Source organism: Schistocerca cancellata, chromosome 6, assembly GCF_023864275.1.
Source record: "Schistocerca cancellata isolate TAMUIC-IGC-003103 chromosome 6, iqSchCanc2.1, whole genome shotgun sequence".
NCBI lineage: Eukaryota > Metazoa > Arthropoda > Insecta > Orthoptera > Acrididae > Schistocerca > Schistocerca cancellata.
In genome coordinates this window covers 293720350-293743934 of record NC_064631.1, presented here as the reverse complement: position 1 = coordinate 293743934, position 23585 = coordinate 293720350, and the positions used below count along the sequence as shown (strand labels likewise).

The 23585-nt window shown below is 40.6% G+C and overlaps 1 protein-coding gene across 2 annotated transcripts in view; it reads right to left on the bottom strand.

The window, feature by feature from the left end:
* Nucleotides 1–23585, bottom strand: part of LOC126191041 (uncharacterized) — a 161419-nt gene that overhangs the window by 115345 nt on the left and 22489 nt on the right. For both annotated transcript variants that reach the window (XM_049931751.1, XM_049931752.1), the window contains exon 2: nt 16037–16241. In XM_049931751.1, the coding sequence (XP_049787708.1) occupies nt 16037–16241 (205 nt within the window). The remainder of the gene's footprint in view (nt 1–16036; nt 16242–23585) is intronic.

Genomic DNA, 23585 nt, shown 5'->3' with positions numbered 1-23585 from the left:
TACTTGTACTGCGTACTTTGGTAATTACTGATGCTACAACTGCACCATGGTCACTGATACCAGTTTCAATGTGGACATTCTCGAAGTCGGATCTATTTGTTGTCACTAGATCAATGCATTTCCATCTTGAGTAGGGTTTGGAATTATATATTCTAGGCAGTTTTCAGAGATGGCATTTACTAATGTTTCACACAGCATCCTGTAATACAAGCCACTAACTAAACTATAATTATCCCAATTGAATGCTGGATGATTAAAGTACCCACCAGTTACAGCATGATTGGAAAACTTACGTAAAAGCAAACTGAGGTTTGCTCTAAGGTTTTCAGTTACATCACGAGGTGAGTCTGGTGGATGATAGAAGGATCCAATTACAATTCTATGCCCACCCCTGATACTGAGTCTTCAAACAGTCTCATATGCAGCTGCAATTTCTATCTCAGTGGAGTTGAGTATCTTGTCTACTGAGACAAATACACCACCTCCATTTCCTATTAGCTTATCCTTTTGATAAACACTTACTTTCCCCCAAAATCTTACCGCTACCGATTTCAGGTTTCAGCCAGCTTTCTGTACCTAGTATTATGTGGGCATCACTACTTTTCACGAGTCCTTCGAACTCTGGCATTTTGTTGTGAATGCTTTGGCATTTACCTACTAGGATTTTAATACTCTCCCATTGTTTGGAATCTTACAATTATACTTCTGGGTCTCCTACAGCAGCTGTTATCTGGACTGGATGTATAGTGGCCTAATCTAGAAAAACCCTTGTGTGCACTCCACACTGAGTGCACTCGGTGTTGTCTCTATGACAGCCAGCACCTCGAATTTATTGGTAAGGGGGATTGGAACACCACTTTGAATCATCCCTCATTTCTGTCTACCCTGTACAGGATGCCTGGTTAGCAGCCTCTGATGTGTAGTGCACACCTATTTAGAGAGACCCTACTGTTCTCAAACCTATGGTTCAAGTCCAGGAAGTCATAGCCTTCTTGTCACAGAACCTTCAAAGTCTTTTCTTTAGTCCTTCCACTCAACTAATAACCATGTGGCCATGGCCAGTTCTGTGGAAAGGGCTGCAAATTCTGAGCTTCATTGAAACTGTGTACAATGCTGGTATTCTCAACCTTCTCCGCAAGTTACTAGAGTGACCCACGTATGACATCCAAGTCCATATGACAGGCACTGTTTGTTCTTGTAATGGCTGCCGGAATAGCCTCTTCAACACTTAAACGCGGACCACAAGCATTCAAACTGAGGGCACTTAGTGATGTTTCAGTGAAAGACAGCACCTCAGACTTACTGATAAGGGGGACTGGTATATAACACCTCCAGTCCTCGCTCATTTCCATCTACTATGTACAGTATACCTAGAACTACCATTGACATGCCACTTGCAGTCAAGTGGACAAGTAATGACACAAAGTGTACTTCCTGCAAAGGAGACAGGATCCACAGAGAAGGATAGTACTTGTGGGATCTTCAATACTGGTATTACATGTACATGTCTCTGTGAGGCTCTTTCAACAAACCAATGTGTAGTAGTTAATTGTTGGACAGTAGGCAGGGCGATTTCCAGCTGCTTAAGAATGCCAATCAACTTTTCCTGTGTTTGAGGACAGCGTTCACAGTAAGGCTGCATTATGGCTGGCGCAAAGTATTACAGGACAGTGAACAAATAAGCCTGCTAGCTATCTTTTAATCTGTTGAACTAAAAAAATTACTATTTCCCTATAAGAACTGAAGCAATACACAAATCAATATTTCTAACCAAACAGAAAAATGGTGAAAATGAGTATTCCCTAAAACTTCTTGAGGTTAATTCTAGTCATTAAGAAATTAAAAAACAGGGTTAATTTACAATAAATATAGATAATGTACACCCTCCATGATGGGAAAACTAAATGTAACACCTTATGTTAGTTACAACATCTGCTACAGTAACAAAATCACAAACACTGTTTTACTACGAATTAGATTAAGCACAGGACAATCTTAACTTCCAGAAATTGTAAAAAATGTTCATTTATTTGCATCAATACATGCTGAAATATGGGGGTGATCTACTCTTTGGCAGAAACTGTGAATTACAACCGCTGATTTGCAACGAAATAAATTACCCATAACACTCATACCAGTAACTTACAAAAATTTTCAAACATATAGTTTTGTAAGAATTCAAAAATTCTCAAAAATAACCTATTTCTCACTTAATTATACAATGAAATTGAGAACAATTGTTTTGAAAGAGGTTAGGTCAACTGTTACCAAAATTTTGAAAGAGTAAAAGTAAGTTTAAGCTATAACTGATAATAACAGCACTTTATCACAGCACTTGCAAAAGTTCAAAATTTCTGCCCAACAGAAATGGAGGAAGCAGTTGAGAAAGGTGGAGGAGATACGTTCCTTTTCTTTTCCTCACCAACCAATGGTTTCGCTGGTGCCATGCTGGCACGATCTGCTGTCTAAATAAAAAATAATTCAAGAATAAGTCTGCTTCGGCAGATTATGGGAATTGTTAGGCGACATGCTGCCACACTCTTCACTTAAGTCAAATCCTCTTATGAACAAAGTTCTGCTCTGCAATAGGCCGCTGGGTTGCATTTGTCAAGAATATGGGATCTGAACCAGTGGAAGCAGGGCTTACTTTGGTATTTTGCTGTTATAGCAAGAATTAAACTCAAACATACACTAAAAAATCAAAGGTGTTAAGTCTCTTTACTAATAATAGTGCTAAAAGCTTAATATATGTAGTTCTTGTGTAAAATCTCACTGGAAAATCAGTTCTGTTGTGCCTGTATGTCATGCCCATATGGATGTACTGTTTGTACATGCATGAGCAAACCGTAGCAAGAATGACAATGATGCAGATTAAATATCCCAGTAATTAGTGGATTTGTTTCATTACAGCTGGACCACAACGAAATAGCTTTGAGGATATTTATGCTAATGTCAGTAACTGTGGCATCTTGTGAATGCAATTTCAACAAATTAAAAATGGTAAAATAACTACTTAAAGTCAAGTAGGCGCAAAAGAAGATCTCAAATTTAGTTATTTAACATGGCTTCAATTATGTAATAAACAAGTTTGCTTCACTTGAAGCAAGAAAATGCAAACAATCTCTTAATTGTATGCCTTCTGTTTATATTTCTAATCAAATCATGCAATGTAAATAATTTATGAGGGGAAAATAAAGGCTTAACAACTGAAGTACTTCATACTTGTCAAAGTAGTGGATAAAACACCTATTGTTATATATCAAATAAGAAAACTAATGATCCAACTGTATATCCTAATATAATACAAGAAAGTATCCTTTCTAATTGGCCATGCTTAACTCTATCCTTTAATTACTTCCATCAACTTTTAACACAGAAAAGAGCAGCTTTCACGAGGAATTTTTAGCATTGTCACCAATTTTTTAGAAAAGATTGTATTAAATAACCTCTGACAACACATTGGCGGAAACCAGATATTTTATTCTGAGTACAGATGAATGTCCCATCAGAGAAAATCAAACCTGGCATGAGCAATGTGAAGTTGGTGGAATTTGGAGAGCTGTAAGAGCTGAAAATGCCATGCTAGCACATTGAAAGGACATAACACGATCAGGTTTCACCAATGCCACATTAATTTCTATCCCACTGACGTGCCCATTTCACAATATCTTCGAATATACATTGGCCTCCAAATGAGTTTACTCTCAGTCAGTCTGAAATGCTAACGAAATATGACCCAGACCCAAAAAGTAGTCGAGAAGTCATGAATTTGTGAAGGACTGTTAGAAGAACAGATCAAAAAGTTGGTTATTTCTGACAGCCCCAGGACAGTCTAGGTCCCAGAAAGAGAACAATGTGTTCTCCCTGGGGAATGGTTGTTTCAACCATAACTGTATTTTAAAAAAATTTCACTGACAAAAGTTTCCTGCTTGGCATTGTTTCTTTACAACTTTCTAATATCCAGATAGTGACCATGCACTGAAAGTAAGCCTGGTGGGTGCACTATCACATTCTGACAACCTCCTTCCCCCCACCCCACCCCCCTCCCCTCCCCTTCCATTTGCTCCACACAGAACTGTCAAGAATCTTAAGTTATTTCAATTACACTATATATGTATTTTACAGTTGCAACATCTTTGCAATAAGAACACAGACATCCAAGATATAATCATTGGAGATCAATGGACTAAACAGTGAAGTCATCAGTTCCTCTGTCAAGAGGCAGTTCATCTGTGGTTAGTGATGTCCCCAAAAATTGAACTGAATTACGGAAAAAAATTCTTTTACAACAATGGCAATTTTTGTATGTTAGTGCCATCTGGTAGCACTGTTTTCTTTATCATTCTATAGCCAAATGCGAGCCAGTTTGCACTTATGCTTAGAAAGATTAAGTTGGATGGGATACTTAGTATCTAAGGTCTTCTAGTAGTGTACATTCTGCTGTCTGTATTATTTTATTCAGTTTATGATGATACATTTCTCATTGTGTTCCTCTTCTTTTACATCCAGTTCCTTTGACAATAGTGACATTCTGAAATGCGTGTGGAAGAAATAAAGTGTAAGATGAGAGTTTCATTATAAGTGAAGAACATGACAGTGAGGAGTTAAAGCTCTCATGCAATAGATGTCCAAATTGTGAAAGTATGGAGGAATGGTAAAAAGTGAGGCACTGAAACCAATTATGATGCCAGAGGAGAAGTAAAAGAATACGGTCAGGCTGGTAAATAGGTCAGAGCAGATAAGGGGTCTCCCAGGGCTCATCTATGGTGAGAGAAACCCCATCCACACCTGACTATCAACCAGATTAAGGGGGAAAGCAGATACAGAATAAAGAACACCTAGTCCACTAGAGATTTATAACATTAAAAGTGAGAAGGCTAAAAACTTGACTGGCATGAATGGGACTGACAATAAACAAGGCCAGAGAAATAATCAGGTCAGTAGGTGGTTGAGGCCAGGCGAGTGCCCCCAGGGCTTTGCATGTGTTGGGAGCTGTCCATCCCATAGCTGTTAAAGCAAGGAACAGCAACCTATACATCAGAGTGCTACCCCTAAAACGGAAAATTGGATGAGGCAGTAAAAATAGGCTACCCACATCTAAAGGCAATTAAAATGGAATAAAGGAGGGATGAACAAGGCAGCTGGCAAAAGATGTAGAGTCTAAAGGCCCAGCATGTGGGGAGCAATGCGCCAATCCCAACCACCCCACCCCCACCCAAAAGTAGTTGGGAATGTTATACTGACAAAAACCAACTTTCATAGAGAAATTTCTTTCGCTCAAGCTTCTACTTGTCTTACCTAGCTGGTAAACTCCTGCTTTTTGCTTTGATTTTATACCTGTATTCAGATCTGAAGGAGGCCACTGCTAACCAAACTTTATGATCTACACATATTTGGGACAACTGACAGAAAGTAAAGAGAAAAACATTTCTAGCAGAACAAAAAATTTACCAATTAATTCAACAAAATCATGGCTGTCACATTGCTTTCATCAAGGCAAATAAATATTTCAAGACACACAATATCATGACTGCAATCTAAAAAAGACTGATGTATTACTCTCTATTCAGAGTAACAAAATTAAAGCTTTAATATGCTCATACATGCCAGTATTCCCAGCTGCTTGGTGACCACTTTCCTGTTCAACAGGCTTTATGTTAGTGTACTGATAGTAACACATTTCATTCCGATATTTAGTGAGGAATAAAAGTCATCAATACAAAGAGTTATAAAAAATATAAGTACAAAAAATGAAATGTGTTACAATGCATCACTTCTAAAAATAACATTACTAAATATTGATTACCTTCCAGCATTGTAAGACGTCACAGACAAACTGTTACCAGGAAAGCTATTTCCTTGGTGAAACTCCATTGGAACCATAACTGGAGGTACTGTACTGGACTGCACATATTACAGTACATACACTATGTGATCAAAAGTATCCGGACACCCCCCACCCCCATAAACATACTTTTTCATATTAGGTGAATTGTGCTGGCACCTACTGCCAGATACTCAATATCAGCGACCTCATTTGTCATCAGACATCTTGAGAGAGCAGAATGGGGTGCTCTGCAGAACTCACAGACTTTGAACATGGTTAGGTGATTGGGTGTCACTTGTGTCATATGTCTGTACATGAGATTTCCACACTCTTAAAACATCCCTGGGTCCACTGTTTCCGATGTGATAGTGAAGTCAAAACGTAAAGGGTCACGTACAACACAAAAGCGTACAGGCCGACCTCGTCTGTTGACTGACAGAGACCGCTGACAGTTGAAGAGGATCATAATGTGTAATAGGCAGACATCCATCCAGACCATCACAGGAATTCCAAACTGCATTAGGATTCACTGCAAGTACTATGACAGTTAGGCAGGAGGTGAGAAAACTTTGATTTCACGATTGAGCGGCTCTCATATTCTATACAGCACGTCGGTAAATGCCAAACGACGCCTCGCTTAGTGAAAGGAGCGTAAACATTGGAGACTGATCAGTGGAAAAACATGGTGTGGAGCAACGAATCACGGTACACAATGTGGCGACTCGATGGCAGGATGTGTGTATAGCGAATGCTCGAACTTCATCTGCCAGTGTGTGTAGTGCCAACAGTAAAATTCAGAGGCGGTGGTAGTATGATGTGGTCATGTATTTCATGGAGGGGGGCTTGCAGCCCTTGTTCTTTTGTGTGTCACTATCATAGCACGGGCCTACATTGATGTTTTAACCACCTTCTTGCTTCCCACTGTTGAAGAGCAATTTGGGAATGGCGATTGCATCTTTCAACATGATCAAGCACCTGTTCATAATGCACGGCCTATGGTGGAGTGGTTACACGACAATAACATCCCTGTAATGGACTAGCCTGCTTAGAGTCTTGACCTGAATCCTATACCACACCTTTGCGACTGATGACCTCAGAAGTTAAGTCGCATAGTGCTCAGAGCCATTTGAGCCATGCCTTTGGGATGTCTTGGAAAACCAACTTCATGCCAGGCCTCACTGACCGACATCAATACATCTCCTCAGTGAAGCAATCCATGAAGAATGGGCTGCCATTCCCCAAGAAACCTTCCAGCACCTGATTGAACGTATACCTGCAAGAGTGCAAGTTGTCATCAAGGCTAAGGGTGGGCCAACACCATATTTAATTCCAGCATTACCGATGGAGGGTGCCACGAACTTTTAAGTCATATTCAGCCAGGTGTCCGGATACTTTAGCTCACATACTGTAGTTGCCAGTTAAACAGCCTGAAACTCTAGATGGAAATGCACAATTCAGTAAAGATAGTCAAAATATTTCCCAGAATTTCATTCCAAATCAGTTGAGTACTATTTGGGAATACCTTTGTAACTTGTAGTAGAAGCTATGTTCTACATACACAACTACATACATATTCTGCATATGGTGCGTGGAGGAGGGTACCCTCTACCACTGCTAGCTAGTTGTATCCTTTCCTGTTCCACTCGCAGATAGAGTGAGGGCAGAACAATTATCTATATGCCTCCATAGGAGCCCTAATTTCTCATATCTTGTATTTGTGGTCGTTACGCAAAATGTGTGCCTGAGGCAGTAGGATCATACTGTAGTCATCTTCGGATACCAATTCTCTAAATTTTGTAGATAATATTCCCCAAAAAGAACATCACCTTCCCTCCAGGTATTTCGTTTGAGCTCCCAAAGCACTTCCATAACATTTGCATGTTGTTCAAACCTACCAGTCACAATGCTAGCAGCCCACCTCTGAATTACTTCAATGACTTCCTTTAATCTGACCTGGTGTAGATCCCAAACACTATCAGTACTCACAAACAGATTGCACTAGCATCCTATATGCTGTCTCCTTTATAGATAACCACACTTTCCTAAAATTCTTCCAATAAACCAATGTCTACCACTCGCCTTCCCTGTCACAATCCTCATATGCCCATTCCCATCATATTGCTTTGCAACATTATGCCCAGGTATTTAAACGACATGGCTGTTAAGGTGGACACTGCTAATACTGTATACTACAGGTCTGGTTTTTCCACTCATCCACATTAACTTAAATTTTTCTACCTTTAGAGTCAGCTGCCATTCAGTACGTCAACTAGAAATCTTGTATCCTCCTACAGACTCTCAACTGACACCTTCCCGTGCACCACAGCATCATAAGCAAATAACGGCTGATTGCTACCCGGCCTGCCTGTCAGGTTGTTTATGTATATAGAAAATAATAGCAGTCCTATCACACTTCCCTGGTAGCCTCCTACTGATACCATTGGCTCATGAACACTCGCCATCAAGGACAACATACTGGATTCTATTACTCAAGAAGTCTTTGAGGCGCACATTTGGGGACCTACTCCATATGTTCATTCTTCGTTAACAGTCTACAGTGGGGTACCATGTCAAATGCTTTTCAAAAATCTACAAATATGTAGTCTAATTGTTACACTTCAGCCATAGTTAGCGGTACAAAGTAATTCACAATACATCTGTAACATCAGTTAGCTGCTGACCTCTAGAACATTTGTAGTTTGAATATAATATACTTCCCAGAAACCAAAAATCTTATGTTCACGAATCAGCACAGTTTTACAAAGCTACACTAGTGCGAAACTTGGTTTGCCCCTTTCTCACGATACACTGAGAACTATGGATGAAGGGCAACAGGCAGACTCCAAATTCTAGATTTCTGAAAAGCATTTGACACGAGATCCCACTGCAGACTTGAAGATGCAAGCAAATGGAACAGGTTCGCAGATATGTGAGAGTCATGAAGATTTCTTGAGTAATGGAACCCAGTAAGCTGTCTTCAATGGCTGGAGGAGGAGACCAGCATTTGATGTCCTGTTGACAATGAGGTCATTGCAGACTGAGCACAAGCTCTGATTAGGGAAGGATGGGGAAGGAAAGCAGCTGTGTCTTTTTGAAGGAACTAGATTGGCATTTGCCTTGAGCGATTTAAGAAAACCTAAATCACAATGACTCGATGCAGGTCTCAACCATCGTCCTCCCGAAACCAAGTTCAGTGTGCTAACCATTGCGCCATCCTGCTCGGTTATCCTCAATGGCACGTGTTCATAATGGTGAAGGGTTTAGTCAGGAGTGCACCAGAGAAGTGTGATAGGACCACTGTTAATTTCTATCAATATAAATGATCTGGCAGACGGGGTGGGTAACAATCTGTGGTTATTTGTTTATGATGATGTGGCTTGTGGGAAGGTAGTAAAGTTGAGTGACTGCAGGGAGATACAGAATGACTTTGCAAAATTTCTAATTGGTGTGATGAATGCCATCTGGTTCTAAAGGCAGAAAAATTAAAGTAACTGGGGACGAGTAGGAAAATCAAACCTGTAATCGCTGAATACAGAATTAATATTGTCCTGCCTGACACAGTCACATTACTTAAATATCTGAGTGTAACACTACAAAGTGGTGCAAAATGCAACGAGCATATTAGGATTGTGGTATGGAAGACAAATGGTCAACTTTGGTTTATTGGGAAATTTTAGGATAGGGTGGTTCACCTGTTAAGGAGACCACACAGAGGACATTAGTACGACCCATTCTTGAATATGCCTCATGTGTTTGGGGTACATACCAGATCGGATTAAAGGAAGATATTGAAGCAATTCATAGGCAAGCTACTATATTTGTTACCGATATGTTCGAACAACATGCAAGTATTGTAGAATGCTTTGGGAACTCAAATGGGTATCCCTGGAGGGAATTTTGAGAGAAATACTAATGAGAACCAGCTTTTGGAACTTACTGCAAAACAATTCTACTGCTGCCAACATACATGTCACATGAAGACCACAAAGATAAGATACAAGACACTTTGATCTGTCCAAAACTATTTTAGGATTAACACCGAGGACGAATATGGTGTGGGGGAAGCCCACAAAGCAGCCCTGGGCCACTTTCTGCCAACACCACACTACCTACAACTGCAGTAAATCCCCAAAGTTGTCAAACCCTAACCCCACACCATAGCACTTCCTATTTGCAGCAGCCAGCTTGCTGTCCTGTGTGATTGTTGTGCTCTGTGACTTTCTGTGGGTTCATTTTTACAGTTGTAAGAGTTACTCTTTTATTTGTTGTTTCCATTATGTGATGTCAGCAGGAAGTTTGTCGAAAGTTATAAGTAGAATAGTTCAATGTCGTCCTCTTGGCCAGTGGATTGCTGTACTAGGTCAATCAAGAGAAATGGTTTGTGCACTAAGTGCCTATCTTGAAAATGAAAAACTTAATGGTGATTAGCTGCTCACAGTTACCAATGTGATCAACAGAACTGCTACAGCTTTGAATACAAACTGAAACATTGTTGCAATGATTGGAAAGTAAATGTTCAACAAAGAAAAAAAAGCTGACGAACCACTGAAACCAAACACTCCTGGGAAAAAATTTGGAATGGATAACCAGGTTACCAGTATCTATTCATTTGCAGAGAATGCAATTCGTTGTCATGTTTATGAGTATTATCACAGGAAGGAAAATCCGACATTCAGGAAGATAATGCTCACACTTAAAGAATCAGAACTTTCAAGGTAGTCGCTCATCCCTGTCCACAATTTACACAACTTTGGCTTTCACTATGGACGTTTCTGCAGCCAGGAGCTGTTGACGGACAGGAAGGATGCATGGTGATGTCATTTTAAAGGAACATCCGTAGCATAAATATCGACGAAGTGGTGTGACTTGACGGAACCTGGTTCAATTCTGGTCACATTCTCAAGCAGGGCTGGAGAGATGACACAGCTAAAAGAACAATGGCAATGCCTTCTGGCAAGGGGAGTAGACTTCTTATTCTTGCAGGCACCTCACAAAGTTTTCCCCCCCAAACGGTCCCCTGCTTTTTGAACAAAAAAGAAAACAGGAGCTTATCATGAAGGAATGAACAGTACCACATTTAACAATTGTTCTATTCTAGATAATGCTCCTTGCTGTTGCTGAGAAGGTACCTATTATTGACTGGCTTCAGCATCATAACGTCTATGTAAGTGATGACCTTAGAAAGATAAGAGAGCTCATGGGAAAGTAGTATCTCCATAAGCCACAGTTCCTCCTACATGAAATAAACAAACTGGAAAAGAACATGGGCATGCAGTCATTAAGCTATCTCCTTATCATTGTCATTTCAACCCAGTAGATTAATATGGGCCCAAATTAAAGGTTATGCTGTCAGGAATAATAATAAATTTACCCTCTCTGCCATCAAAGCTCTCACAAGAGAAACTATCAGGCACATCACCACTGAAGATTGGAAGAAAACAGATGCAGAGCATCATGAAAATAGCATGGCAGAATGAAGCTCTTTCAGGAAATCCAGTGAAGGGGATGATAATTTCATTCAATGACAGTGATAGTGACACTTCAACAATCCCCCATAGCGATGAGAGTGATATCGGTGGAGTTTTACCATTATCCCTGTAGAAAAAGAGCACAGGTATTTCCAGCTACATGTCTGACATGGACAGTTTACATCTGTGAGTGCCCACATAAGAAAATTATATCATAAGTTCATCTCAGGAATTCTGTAACTACAATAAAAAATAAATATTACCATTTACAATATAATTTCAGTAATATAGAGGCTTTATTATTTTCATCACTTCTGTTTTCTCAAATCGAGAGGTTTTTCTATTTAAGATGTGTTTACCTATCATGATAAAATCATTTTATGTTTTTTTTGTTGTGTTAGAATTAAGTAGGAGGATCAGAAAAATTTATAAGGTTCACCACAAACCTACAGTGCCTGTTTCTTGTGTCAGAACTGTTCGGGCATCCAATTAGTAGTTGACAGGCGAACGAACCATTGTGCTACATATTTAATTGAAATTATCACACATTAGAGATCTCTGATAGAGTTCTGGTTTCATACACATTAAAATGTGGTGCATTCTTAAGATTTCATTCTCATTATGTACTCAGCTAACTTCAATAACAAAGAAGTGTCCCACATGAAAAAAATTCAGTAAAGTCTTGAGGAAATGCACTTTCATTAACTGTCCTCATATCATCTTAATAATGTGTCGCTGCAGATGAAACTAAAATTGGAATGTAGTGTAACTCTTCCAGAACACAATGATGCAATTTCCACATTCAGGGTTGCCACAAGTTTCCCCAAGTGAAATTCCTTGACATTTCCCTGATTTCCAGACAAGTTATAGCATTTTTCCCTGACAAATTTTGAGATCTACAGGGTGAGTGAAGACAAAAAAAAAAAAAAAAAAAAAAAAAAAAACGTTGGGACTTCTATACTTGTAAACGTGTGGGCAAAAATCTGAAGTACTAATCTCAATATCTTTTGCAATGAACTGTATTGAGATGGAGAAAACAAGCCAAATGGTATGTGTGTGTCATTAAGACCACTTGAGCTGTGGCGCCATATTTTACTTCGCTTGCATCTTGTCTGGCACCACTGGCTCAAGTTTGCTACCTATTTATTATTTGTTCAGTAAGCAGCTTTGGTTGAAGTCGGCCTAGGAGGAAGTGCTGGCGGTGCGGTGTGTCTCTGGGTGGGAAGACAGTTGGTCTAAGGCTGCAGAGTTGCACGTTAGAGCCGAGTTGTGCTGTTTGAGCCAAGTTGGTCTGCAAAAGCTGCACCCATCTGACACAGGAAACTGGCTGTTGGACGAGTGGTGAGTTGCGTGTGTCAGTTGGTGGGGTCCCCCTTCTTTGCATCCACCAGCTAGTGCGAGCCTCTGGCTGTGGAAAGGGGCAACTTGGTGGCCGTCTGATCGTTGGTTAGTGACAGCACAATTCATCAGGTTGTAAGGACTGCCGTTTCACATTGCTTGGAGCCTGGTCCATCTGCTTAACCCTGGACTGATCTGCCAGATACGCCATCCAACTGTTTGTTTAAAAATAACCATCTCAAGGTATCTTTTTCATCCAAGCAGTTCTGATACCTTGCACAAGATGAGTATTAAGTGTGACTTCGTTTGACTACAGTATTCAAAAAATGAGTGACCTTTTAGTCATTTATCTCCAAACTGTGGCCTTAATATTTAAATAGCACTATTTATTTCTTTGATTTTAAGTTAAAATTTAACTTATCGATAAATTGTTATTTGCATGAAATAATAGCCAGTTGGTTTGTGGCCCTGGTCCTTCAGACTGTCGGATTCACCACTGATGTTATTTTATTTCAATAAAACTAAACACATTTGGTGACAAAAATACGCATTTCCTTGGAGTCGCAAGACAGATTTCAGAAATAACCTCAGAGAAAAGTAGGCCTCTTGAAAGAAGTGTATAAGGTGGTGAAGAGTTGTGCAAACCAGCACTATAGGTGACCGACAACAAAAAGCTGGTTCTACTATGTTCATTATTGTCAGTTATTACACACTGTTTTATGTCTATTAATTTAGTGGCATTTTGTGTCCGCCTGCTCAGCTGAGTGGTGATGTGTTTGCCTACCATGCAGCAGGCCCTGGTTTGATTCCCAGCCGTGATAGAGATTTTCTCCACTCGTGGGCTGGGTGTCGTGTTATCATTTAATAATCACCAACACACAACTCTGCCAATACGGCATCACCTGAATAAAGACTTGCAACCCGGCTTCTGTCATCAGTGCCATACTATCATTTCATTTTACAGATACTGTGTGATTTTTCTTTCGAGAAATGTATGAGTACATAGTGTGGAAACAGCCAGCGACTGCCACAATTTTTTTTTTCTTCTTATCGTCCATACTTTCTAATATACTGACTACTTTCAAAGTGCCAAAATGTACTAGAAATAATAAAGTGTCTATAAAACACCCCACTGCACAATGTATGTGCGGTGAGACAGTCACAATTCCTGAAATCCATTGCCCCTGGGCTCTGGCTTGCCGAGGAGCACCACAGTCCTGGGTCCATGACGAAAATCCGCCACAGTAAGCCACACACAAACAGATACGGTCTGCGGGCAGATCAGTGAGACTAGATCCAATGGGCAGAGCCTGCACTTTAGTGGGACACAATGGCCTTGCTTCAGATCAGCAGGCTCGATCTGTTAGAGATACCCACAGAAACGGCCTGCGTTTTTGGCCTGTTGTGGAAGTCACTCCTGTGGCCAGCTAGTCACAAGTTTCAGACAGCATGCTGATGAAATGAGACCATGGTGATCAATCAATGCAACAGATAACTTGCACGAATACTCTGAGAATCAATACTAATGAGGACAGGTAGCAATTCACTGTGACGATGATCGCCGAGCCACAGACAGACACGTAGAAAAGACAATCACACTCTCACAACTAAATTTTCTGTCACAGCCTTCGTCAGAAAATGAGGGCACACACACTTTCACGTGATTACTCAGACAAACTCGTGCACACATGACCACCATCTCCAGCCACTGTGTCAATAGTTTCTGAGAATCAGATCCAAACAAACCACTCCTCGAGTCTTCCTGCCTCTTGCAGGCAGCTGCTAGACTAGTGGCAAGAAGTGGTGGCAGCACTGACTGCAAGCTGAGGGGAATGGTAAGAAGGGGGAGAAGCAGTAGGAATGAGGCAGTAGGGAAACAGTGCAAATACTTGGCTGTGCGCAGCCAATGACACTATATAACATCTCAGTAGACAAGCCATGTCATCTACTGAGATAAAAAGATTTTTCCAGTGTTTCTCAAATTTCCCTGATATTTCCCCGACTTCCCAGACACATTTGAAATTCCCTGATTTCCACAAATTGTGGCAACCCCGATATTCATAAAGTGAATAATTTGCATGTTTGCACAAGCTGAATGAAATGTACTGTTACATGCATGTTCCGTGCAGGACGTGGCAGCTCTGTGCTGTACCTACGCATGCTCCTGCTGAAGTGTCAGTCGTAAAGTAATTTTTGACAGTCTATAGGGTTCGTACTGAGACATACAGTCATTTTTCTCATGCTATTTGCGAGCGGAACAGGAAAGGAAATGACTGGTAGTACAGAGTACCCTCCACCAAGCACTGTACGGTGGCTTGTGGATTATGTATGTAGATGTACGAGATGTGATCCAAGGCTTGCCATTTCAAAACTACCTGCAATGATTAAAATGTTTCAGATCAATATCTTACTGACACTAACAGTACATTGACTGTCAGTCTGCCACAGGTGGAAAAGTAAAAGTTAATAATGACAGCAATGCCTTTAAAAACACTACAGATATAAGTTACCTATGAGGGTGGAATGCAATGATAATACAGCCGATATGGAGAACCATCCTTATTATTTGTCAGTCATTTAAAAGAGTCCTATGGCATGATCTGCATTATTATAACATAGCTGGGACACTACTCTGAAATAATGTATGTTACATTTTACCTGGTCTAGGCCAATAAGTTGTACACTTTACAACAGATCAGTTTGGGATAACACACATTAAATTTCAATGACAAGTCCTTTTTGTCTATCAATCTACCTAAAAGAAAACAATATTTGCCACCTATTTAAACCAGACTCTAAAATGTAAACAAAAACACCTGAAAGGAGCATGTAAACTCAAAGAAAAGTTTCTTAGTAATGCAATGAGCAAAAGTTAGAGATAAACAGAGAGAGATGTACAGTCTACATTAACAGTGATGATTATCAGAACAGCCAGAAGGAATCTGCTAACTAAATCATATGAATGTTTCTGAATTGAATGCCCATTGTGAATATGAAAAGTATGATCCCTCTGAAATATATAAAAAAAAAAGAGGAGACAAAACTGTAGTTTACAAACCCAGTGGTAAGACAAATATAATTTACTAGCCTGCCTTTGTAACACAATTGGGTGGGGTGTGTGGGGGGGTGGGGGGGTAGGAGGATTTATAATCCCTGATCCCACTAGATGTATTTATTTTGCCTAAAAACTAAAAATACGTAAAATGAAACTTCCCAAGAACGGAGCTAAAATAAAACTTCAGCTTAAATCGAACTTTATCTAACACGGAACCATCCTTCATGTATGTCATGCAAGTTTTGTGTTTCTCTATAAAGACGCTGTCAAAATAATACATCAACTTATAATTAAATAACATGTTGATCATTTGTTTATCAACAAGTTGACAACTTTTGTTTTACTCACATATTTTATCCAAAGCTTAACAAGCCGTATGTCTTGAAAATATTCCGTTGAATCCTTAAATCGAGTTAAACAATTCTGTAGAAGTGTCATCAGATTTCCTTCTTTTCCATCTTTTGGAAAGGTCTGCTCCACCCATTCAACATACTCGAACCAAATACTTAGTGGATCACCTCCATCATAAGTTCGAAGCAATAATTCATATTCCCTGAAACAAGTATACAAAATATTAACTGAAACCCAAAATTATCATTTACATAGTGATTTCTTTCACAATCTACAGGCACTCAGTAATTTTGAACAGTGCCACAGAATACTACTGCAGATAAATCAGAACCATAAGTATAACAAGAAGCAACAAGCTAACATTCGCGAGAAGCTCTACATCTGGGGTCCCCAATCTTTTGGCTTACCTGGAACATATTGGATGAAGAAGAGTATTTTTGGGCCATACATAATATACATAACATTAAAAACAACTGCTAAGAAAAAGAAAGAAAATCACCTGTTCACACGTTTCAGTAGTTTAGAATGTATCAATTTATGATTCGTCATTCCAGAAAAGCAATATGGGAGTATTTAAATTTTACATTTTATATTATAAGTAAGTGCAAATCCTAAAATTATGTGACACTTTACTTTGAATTTGGGAAACTGAAGTATCAATATCAGGTTCAATCAAAGTGGTTACACTTCTCAAGGTGTTCATCTGAGAAAATAGCTGTTCACAAATGTACGTCCTTCCAAACAAAGATTATATATACAACGTATAACTATGCAGCAAGGGGTATTTCCCTCTGGGCAGGTATCATTAGTCTAATAAAGGTACATGACCTAGTTTTTCTTTCAGTTGGTTGTTAGATTGTAACTTCGTGCATTCCAAAAATTAATTTCATTATACACCTGTAAATTTCTGGTTTCACAGCAGCAGTAAAACAACAGACCAGCTCTTCTGACAGATTAGCTGGTTATATGAACAGGACTCTAGGAGTTCATGTATATAGCACAGGTGGCAATGATAAGAACGGGATGGACCAATGAGATAATAGCACTGTGTGGCAGAAGTTTCAAACTGAAAATGCTCAATATATCCCTGCCTTACAAAAAACGGAATCTCTCTCTCTCTCTCTCTCTCTCTCTCTCTCTCTCTCTCTCTCTCTCTCTCTCTCTCACGCCAAATGTGTGATGGACACTCACTGCTTGGGCCACACTGACACTTGCTTTGGGCAGCATGTGGCCCACAGGTTACAGGTTAGACACCCCTGCTCTACAGTAGCAAATTACCTGCTAAAGCAGATGAAAAACAGAAAGATCTGCATGAAAACTGCATAAACAATAATTACTTGTGGTATTTACATTTGTAAAATTTTAAAATGTAGCAACTACCTATCCAACCAAAGGATTTTTTTATTGTACTGACTAAAATCACATAAGGTGACAGAAAGCATACATGACTTGGCTTTGTTGTTAAATGAAGAGCCAGGATCTGCCTATAGTCCAAATTTTTCATATTTCCTCTCCAAAGTTGACCAATATAGATAGCAATCCTAGTTAAACTGCTGTAGCTGACAGCAACAGTGTGAGGGAGAGCATTGCCAGTTTCTACTGAGTGTGACAGTAATCAATAAACAGATCAATTGCCACTATAACCTGATTTAAATTACTTGGTTTCAGACATTTATGGCCCAATGTTGTGACAAGTACTGTCTGCAGGCAGACCCATGCTCACCGCAGCAATAGAAAATCACCTTCAAGTCCGTATCTCTTGCAATAATCACGTGAAAAATCTGAAATTGGCATATGGTATAGTACTCAACAATGTGTGTGTATATCAAAACTCTTTCTTCATTTTAATGAAGGTCAGAGTTATGTTAACTTATGAAATGGGTTAAATATCTACATCCATGAAGCAACATAAAACTTATGTGACCACATCATAGTGGGTTTCCTCCGACTGAGGGTTAGTCCATGAGTACCTAACTCTGAGGTGCTACAAATGCTAGTGTTTTGCTCACACAACGCTGAGTTGCAGGAGTGAAGCGACCTGTGGGAAATATGGAAAGGCAGCACATGATGCTGGGATTGACTGTTCATCTCCAGCAGTCTGCATTAACTACTCTGGGAACCACCCAGTCTGGAGCCAAGACTGCCCTGTTTTTGCAGAGAAATGAAAAATTCAGGAACTAGAAGTCACCAAGTGGATCCCCTACGCTGAAGCCAAAAAGGAATATAAGGTGACAAAACCTCCTGTCTTTACCAATTCCTATGCTTCCGTGGTGCAGAAACTTGTTTCTAAGGTTGACGCCTCAACTCAGATGTCGTCCAGTGTACAACCATCCACCACCAGCACCTGTACTTGCATGTGTACATGCCAAGGTAAAACAACAAAGGGCAGAACAGTCCAAGCAGATGCCACAGAAAAGACCAGTACTCCGTAGTGAGTAGAATTAAATGTCACAATGAACGTGGCAGTCGTCTCAATTATTTCTATGCACTGTTTGCTCTACGTCTACATCCCCTGTAATGCTCATTCCTGTTTAAATTTGGTTATGTCTATGTCCATAATGTCACAGCATGGGACCACACCCTTGCTAGAGTTAAGGGAGTTATGCAGTTCAACAGTTCCATCATATTTACCCAATTTTTCGGTCTTCCCAAGTTGTTCCACCTGCTTTGCCCTGTCAGTCTCAACCAATAGGGAACCATTCCACAGCCGCTTAATAGACTTCAGGCTTCCAGAAAGTCCTTCCAAGCCTTCATGGATACAGAATGGGGACACTTTTTCAAACATCCCCTCCTTCCTCTAAATGACTAAAAACACATTTTGATGCCCGACTCCTTGAGCCATGCTACTAAAATTCAACTGATACAGATTATCCTTCATTCGTTTGGAGGATTGGGTGAGAGTACTCCCAGGCAAGTACACCCTTTTCACTAGGAGAAGAAGATTATTTCGAGGGTTCCATCTTGGTCCCAAGAGCAGCTAGGGAAACAAAAGAGCAGCTAGGGAAACAAGGGTCCACTCAGACAGAGCCCGCACTCCTGAGTAAGCCTTATACAACTGAAGTGCGGCAGGTTCCCCAGAGGCTAATGACTGCTAGGTGTGTTTGGAGGTGGGGTGAAAAAGAGAGAAATAGAGGAGGGGAAAAGATTAGTGGGTGCATTGTTGAAATAGGAGGCTGTGCAGTGTTGGAGTGGAGGCAGGAAAGGATAGGTGGGTGAAGGACAGGGACTAGCGAAACCGGAAGCCAGAGAGGTTATGGAAACATATGATGCATTGCAGAGAGAGAGAGTTCCCACATGTGCAGTTCAGAAAAGATGGTGGTGATAGTAAGGATCCATAGGGTGCAGGCTATGAAGCAGCCATTGAAGTGAAGCACATTGTGTTGCACGGCATGTTCAGTATCTGGCTGGTCCAGCTGCCTCTTGGCCCCAGTTTATCAGTGGCCTTTCACATGGACAGATAGCTTGTTGGTTATCCTGCCCATAAAAGCAGCTTAGTCTGTAGATCACATAACTGCTTTCACAGGTAGCCCTGCCTTTGTTTTATAGGGTGGGTGACTGAAGGGGTTTGAAGGATAAGGGGGTAGGATATCCTGCATTTCAGGACATGATAAGAGGTAGTATAAACTCTGCTGGATTATGTGATTCAGTAGCTCCAGTTAAGGGTGGTACTGAGTCATGAGGAGTGTGCACCTTTGTGGCCAGTCAGTGGGTAGGTGAGAGGTAGTAGGTGACTAGAGAGAGAAAGCACAGGAGATCTGTTTTTCTGTTCCCTATAATTTCACTCTGTGAAGGTATGAGTTGAGACTCTTGGTACATTTGGCATGAGACTGTTTGTTACTACAGATGTGATGACCATGGGCTTAGAAGTTGTAGGAAGGGCTTCTTAGTGTGGAGGTATTGCTGGTTGTTGGTAGATTTGATAACGGACAGAGTTACTGATGCTGCCATCTTTGAGGTGAAGGTCCACATTGAGGAAGCTGACTTGTTTGGTTGAGATGCATCAGTTACAGCAAATAGGTGGAGAGGGTGTTGAGGTTCTGGGGGAACATGGACAGGGTGTTCTCACATTCAGTCCAGATCATGATGTGATTGACAGTTTTAAACTAGGTCAGGGGTTTGAGATTCTGGTCGGTTAGACAAGATTTCTCTCTGTGCCCCATGAACAGGTTGACACAGGATGGTGCCATATGGGTGCCTCTTCCTGTACCATGGATTGACGGGTATATGATTTCTTCAAAGAGGAGGTAATTGTGGGAGATGATATAGTAGATCATGGTGAATAGGAAGGAGGTTGTAGGATTAGAGTAAAGTCAGGCAGTGGGAAAGATAGTGCTCAATAGTGAGAGGAGTGTGGGCATTAGGGATGATAGTGTAAAGGGAGGTAACACCCATCAGTAGTGACGAGCAGGGTGACGTGTGGTAAAGGAACAGGAACTGTGGATGATCGTTCGAGTTAATGGTTCATGTCTTTTATGTAGGAGGGTAGGTTATGGGTAATAGACTGGAGATGTCGGTCCACGAGAACAGAGATTCTGTCAGAGGGAGCACAGTAATTGGCCCCAATGGGACTGCTGGGTGCTTGGCAGTATGGACTTCCGGAAGCATGCCCCTGCATGCTACCAGAAGGAGCACTACCACATCACTCTCCTCCACGTCCTATCCTGCTCCTTACACCCACCACTCTCAGATTTTCTTCCATCATGTGCAGCTGCTGTTTCATAATATTGTCATTGTTCCATCCTGGATTTTTCATTGTTTTATTTTGCCTAACAACTTTTCCTCCATCCTGGAACCCAGTGCTATTGTCCTTTGTTACTCCTCTGTTATACAGTACTTTACTCAGTGTCCGTCCTTATGTTTCTCTTTTTACCTGTCTCCTCCCAGCCCTCAGGGGCTCAGCATTCGTTTGCCGAGTATGGGCTTGGCAACCCTGGGATGCCTGAGCTGGGGACTGGTAAGTGCTGCCAGTCTCCTGATACCGTAAGCTATGGGCATGCTTCAACAACCACTGTATGGCACGGCAGTGGAACGTCGTGTGTCGCAGTGAATGGGGATCTTGGCTTGACTGGCCAGAGTGCGAGGATAGTAAAAACCTCTATAAAAAACAACCTCTATCTCAAGGTGTGCTGCGCACTGATGAGATGTGTGACTGTTGAGGCAGAACAGTCATTTTATGGGCAGGATAACCAACAAGCTATCTGTCCATGTAAAAGGCCACCGATAAACTGGGGCCAAGAGGCAGCTGGACCAGCCAGATACTGAACATGCCGTGCAACACAATGTGCTTCACTTCAATGGCTGCTTCATAGCCTGCACCCCATGGATCCTTCCTATCACCACCATCTTTTCTGAACTGCACATGTGGGAACTCTCTCTCTGCAATGCATCATATGTTTCCATAACCTCTCTGGCTTCCGGTTTCGCTAGTCCCTGTCCTTCACCCACCTATCCTTTCCTGCCTCCACTCCAACACTGCACAGCCTCCTATTCCAACAATGCACCCACTAATCTTTTCCCCTCCTCTATTTCTGTCTTTTTCACCCCACCTCCAAATACACCTACCCTGTTCCAACATTTCCCAGCATACTCCCACAAGCAGCACTATGCCATTCTCCACCTCCACCCCCACCCTGCTATCCCTCCCTCTCCCCACCCCAGCCTCCTCCTTACCCCTCAGTGACCAGATTGTTGCTTCCCCCCCCCCCCCCCCCCAAGGTGGTGTTGATATAAAAACCACTGTGTGTGTGTGTGTGTGTGTGTGTGTGTGTGTGTGTGTGTGTGTGTTTTCCACTTTGGAAGGCTTTCTGTCTTTTGGTAAGCTCAAATGTTTAGCAATCTTTTCGTTGTGCCTGTCTGCGACAATGTCTCCTGTATGTGGTGAGTAGCAATTATGCTTTACATAATACTCCCGTAATTCCATCCAGGATTTTGCACTGTTTAAATTAAGTAATTTAGTGTTACTTTCACACTTCCAAAACATTATGGGCATAGTCCACATCAATTCAGGAAGGCTAGGAAAAAAATCTTACCTTCATAGTCTCTGACGTTATTGCTTTTAGCATATGCTAAAATGAAGGACCAAGTAAGGAACATGTATTTTTTGTTTTCTCCAAAACAATTTCTGCTCCGAGATATAGCCCTCCAAAGATGACACTGCATTTATCATTTTGAAGATGCAAATTTTGGAAAAAAATATTTTAAAATGCTGTTATCTCTAGAACAGTTGTAGATACTTTGTTGGGGTTTTTTATTTGAAAGATAATTACTTATGATTACAAAGAAATCCTCCATTTGGATTTATCTATCGAACTTCTTTTACTATAGCATTCTGAACTTTATGATTTATGGAAAAATATTTTTTCCAAAAATTCTAATCGGTAAAATTTTGACTTTTTTCTGTTGATTAGTACTATATAGTTCTACATTCCCTCAAAAGGAGAGATTCCACTTTTAGGTTGAACAGGTTTTATGAATAATTGAAATTTTTGCCATACATAAAACCTGTTTTATTTCCACATTATCACATAACAGTCTCATAAAAATTAAAACCTAGCCTTATTTAATAAATTTTAGTTTTGAAAGATAAGTAAGATACTCATTTTCAACATTTTAAATGGTTCCAAAATGTATGTGAAAGGTGCAAAGACTTGCAGGTTTTATACAACTTCTGTGCACTCCGTTTTGAACTGAAATTATCCAGTCAATGAACTAAAAAAGTGTTCCATTGCTCCAGTATCTTCCTTTAAAATAGAGTGACGCCTTCATGTTGAATCAGTAGGAACTGGAACACTTACAATCTTCAAAACATTGTGAACAGGAAGTGAGCACAGATGGCATTGTTGCTGTCCTTCAGCTGGAAACCTATATTCAGCAGCTGGTCCATGTGGTAGCATAAAGTTCACTACAAGTGTTCACTACAAGTCAATTGGTATCTATAATCTCTGCAATTCACCAGTAACAGTCATACAAACAACACCAACATCCCTCTTCTCGGGTTGTGACTAAATATTATCATGCTGTTTCTGAGATGTTGGCCGAACGAACGAAAGTTATTCTTTCTTGCTCTTTAAAATGTGTGCAATATGAGTTCACTCATCACTTTCAGTCCAAAAATGTGTCTTCTGAGTTCCTTCCTCAGTACCGTATTTACTCGAATCTAAGCTGCACCTGAAAAATGAGACTCGAAATAAAGGAAAAAAAAAAAAATTCCCGAATCTAAGCCGCACCTGAAATTTGAGACTCGAAATTCAAGGGTAGAGAAAAGTTTTAGGCCGCACCTCCAAATCGAAACAAAGTTGGTCCATTGTAATATGAGACACAATTTAGGTCGAATGAATGACGATACAGCTACAGTAGTTTGGTTCGAGTCGTAAGCTTAGCAGTTAAGCTTTACCATGTATTGCTATGCGTCAGGCGCTCCGTCCGTATTTATACGGGTATCCTTCCTTTTTCACATGCTTCGTCTGGTTTGAATCGATTGCTTATTTTGCTTTGATCTGATAAGTGCCGTTTTCTTTGTTATAGGTGTTTGCGTCACTCTTAAGCT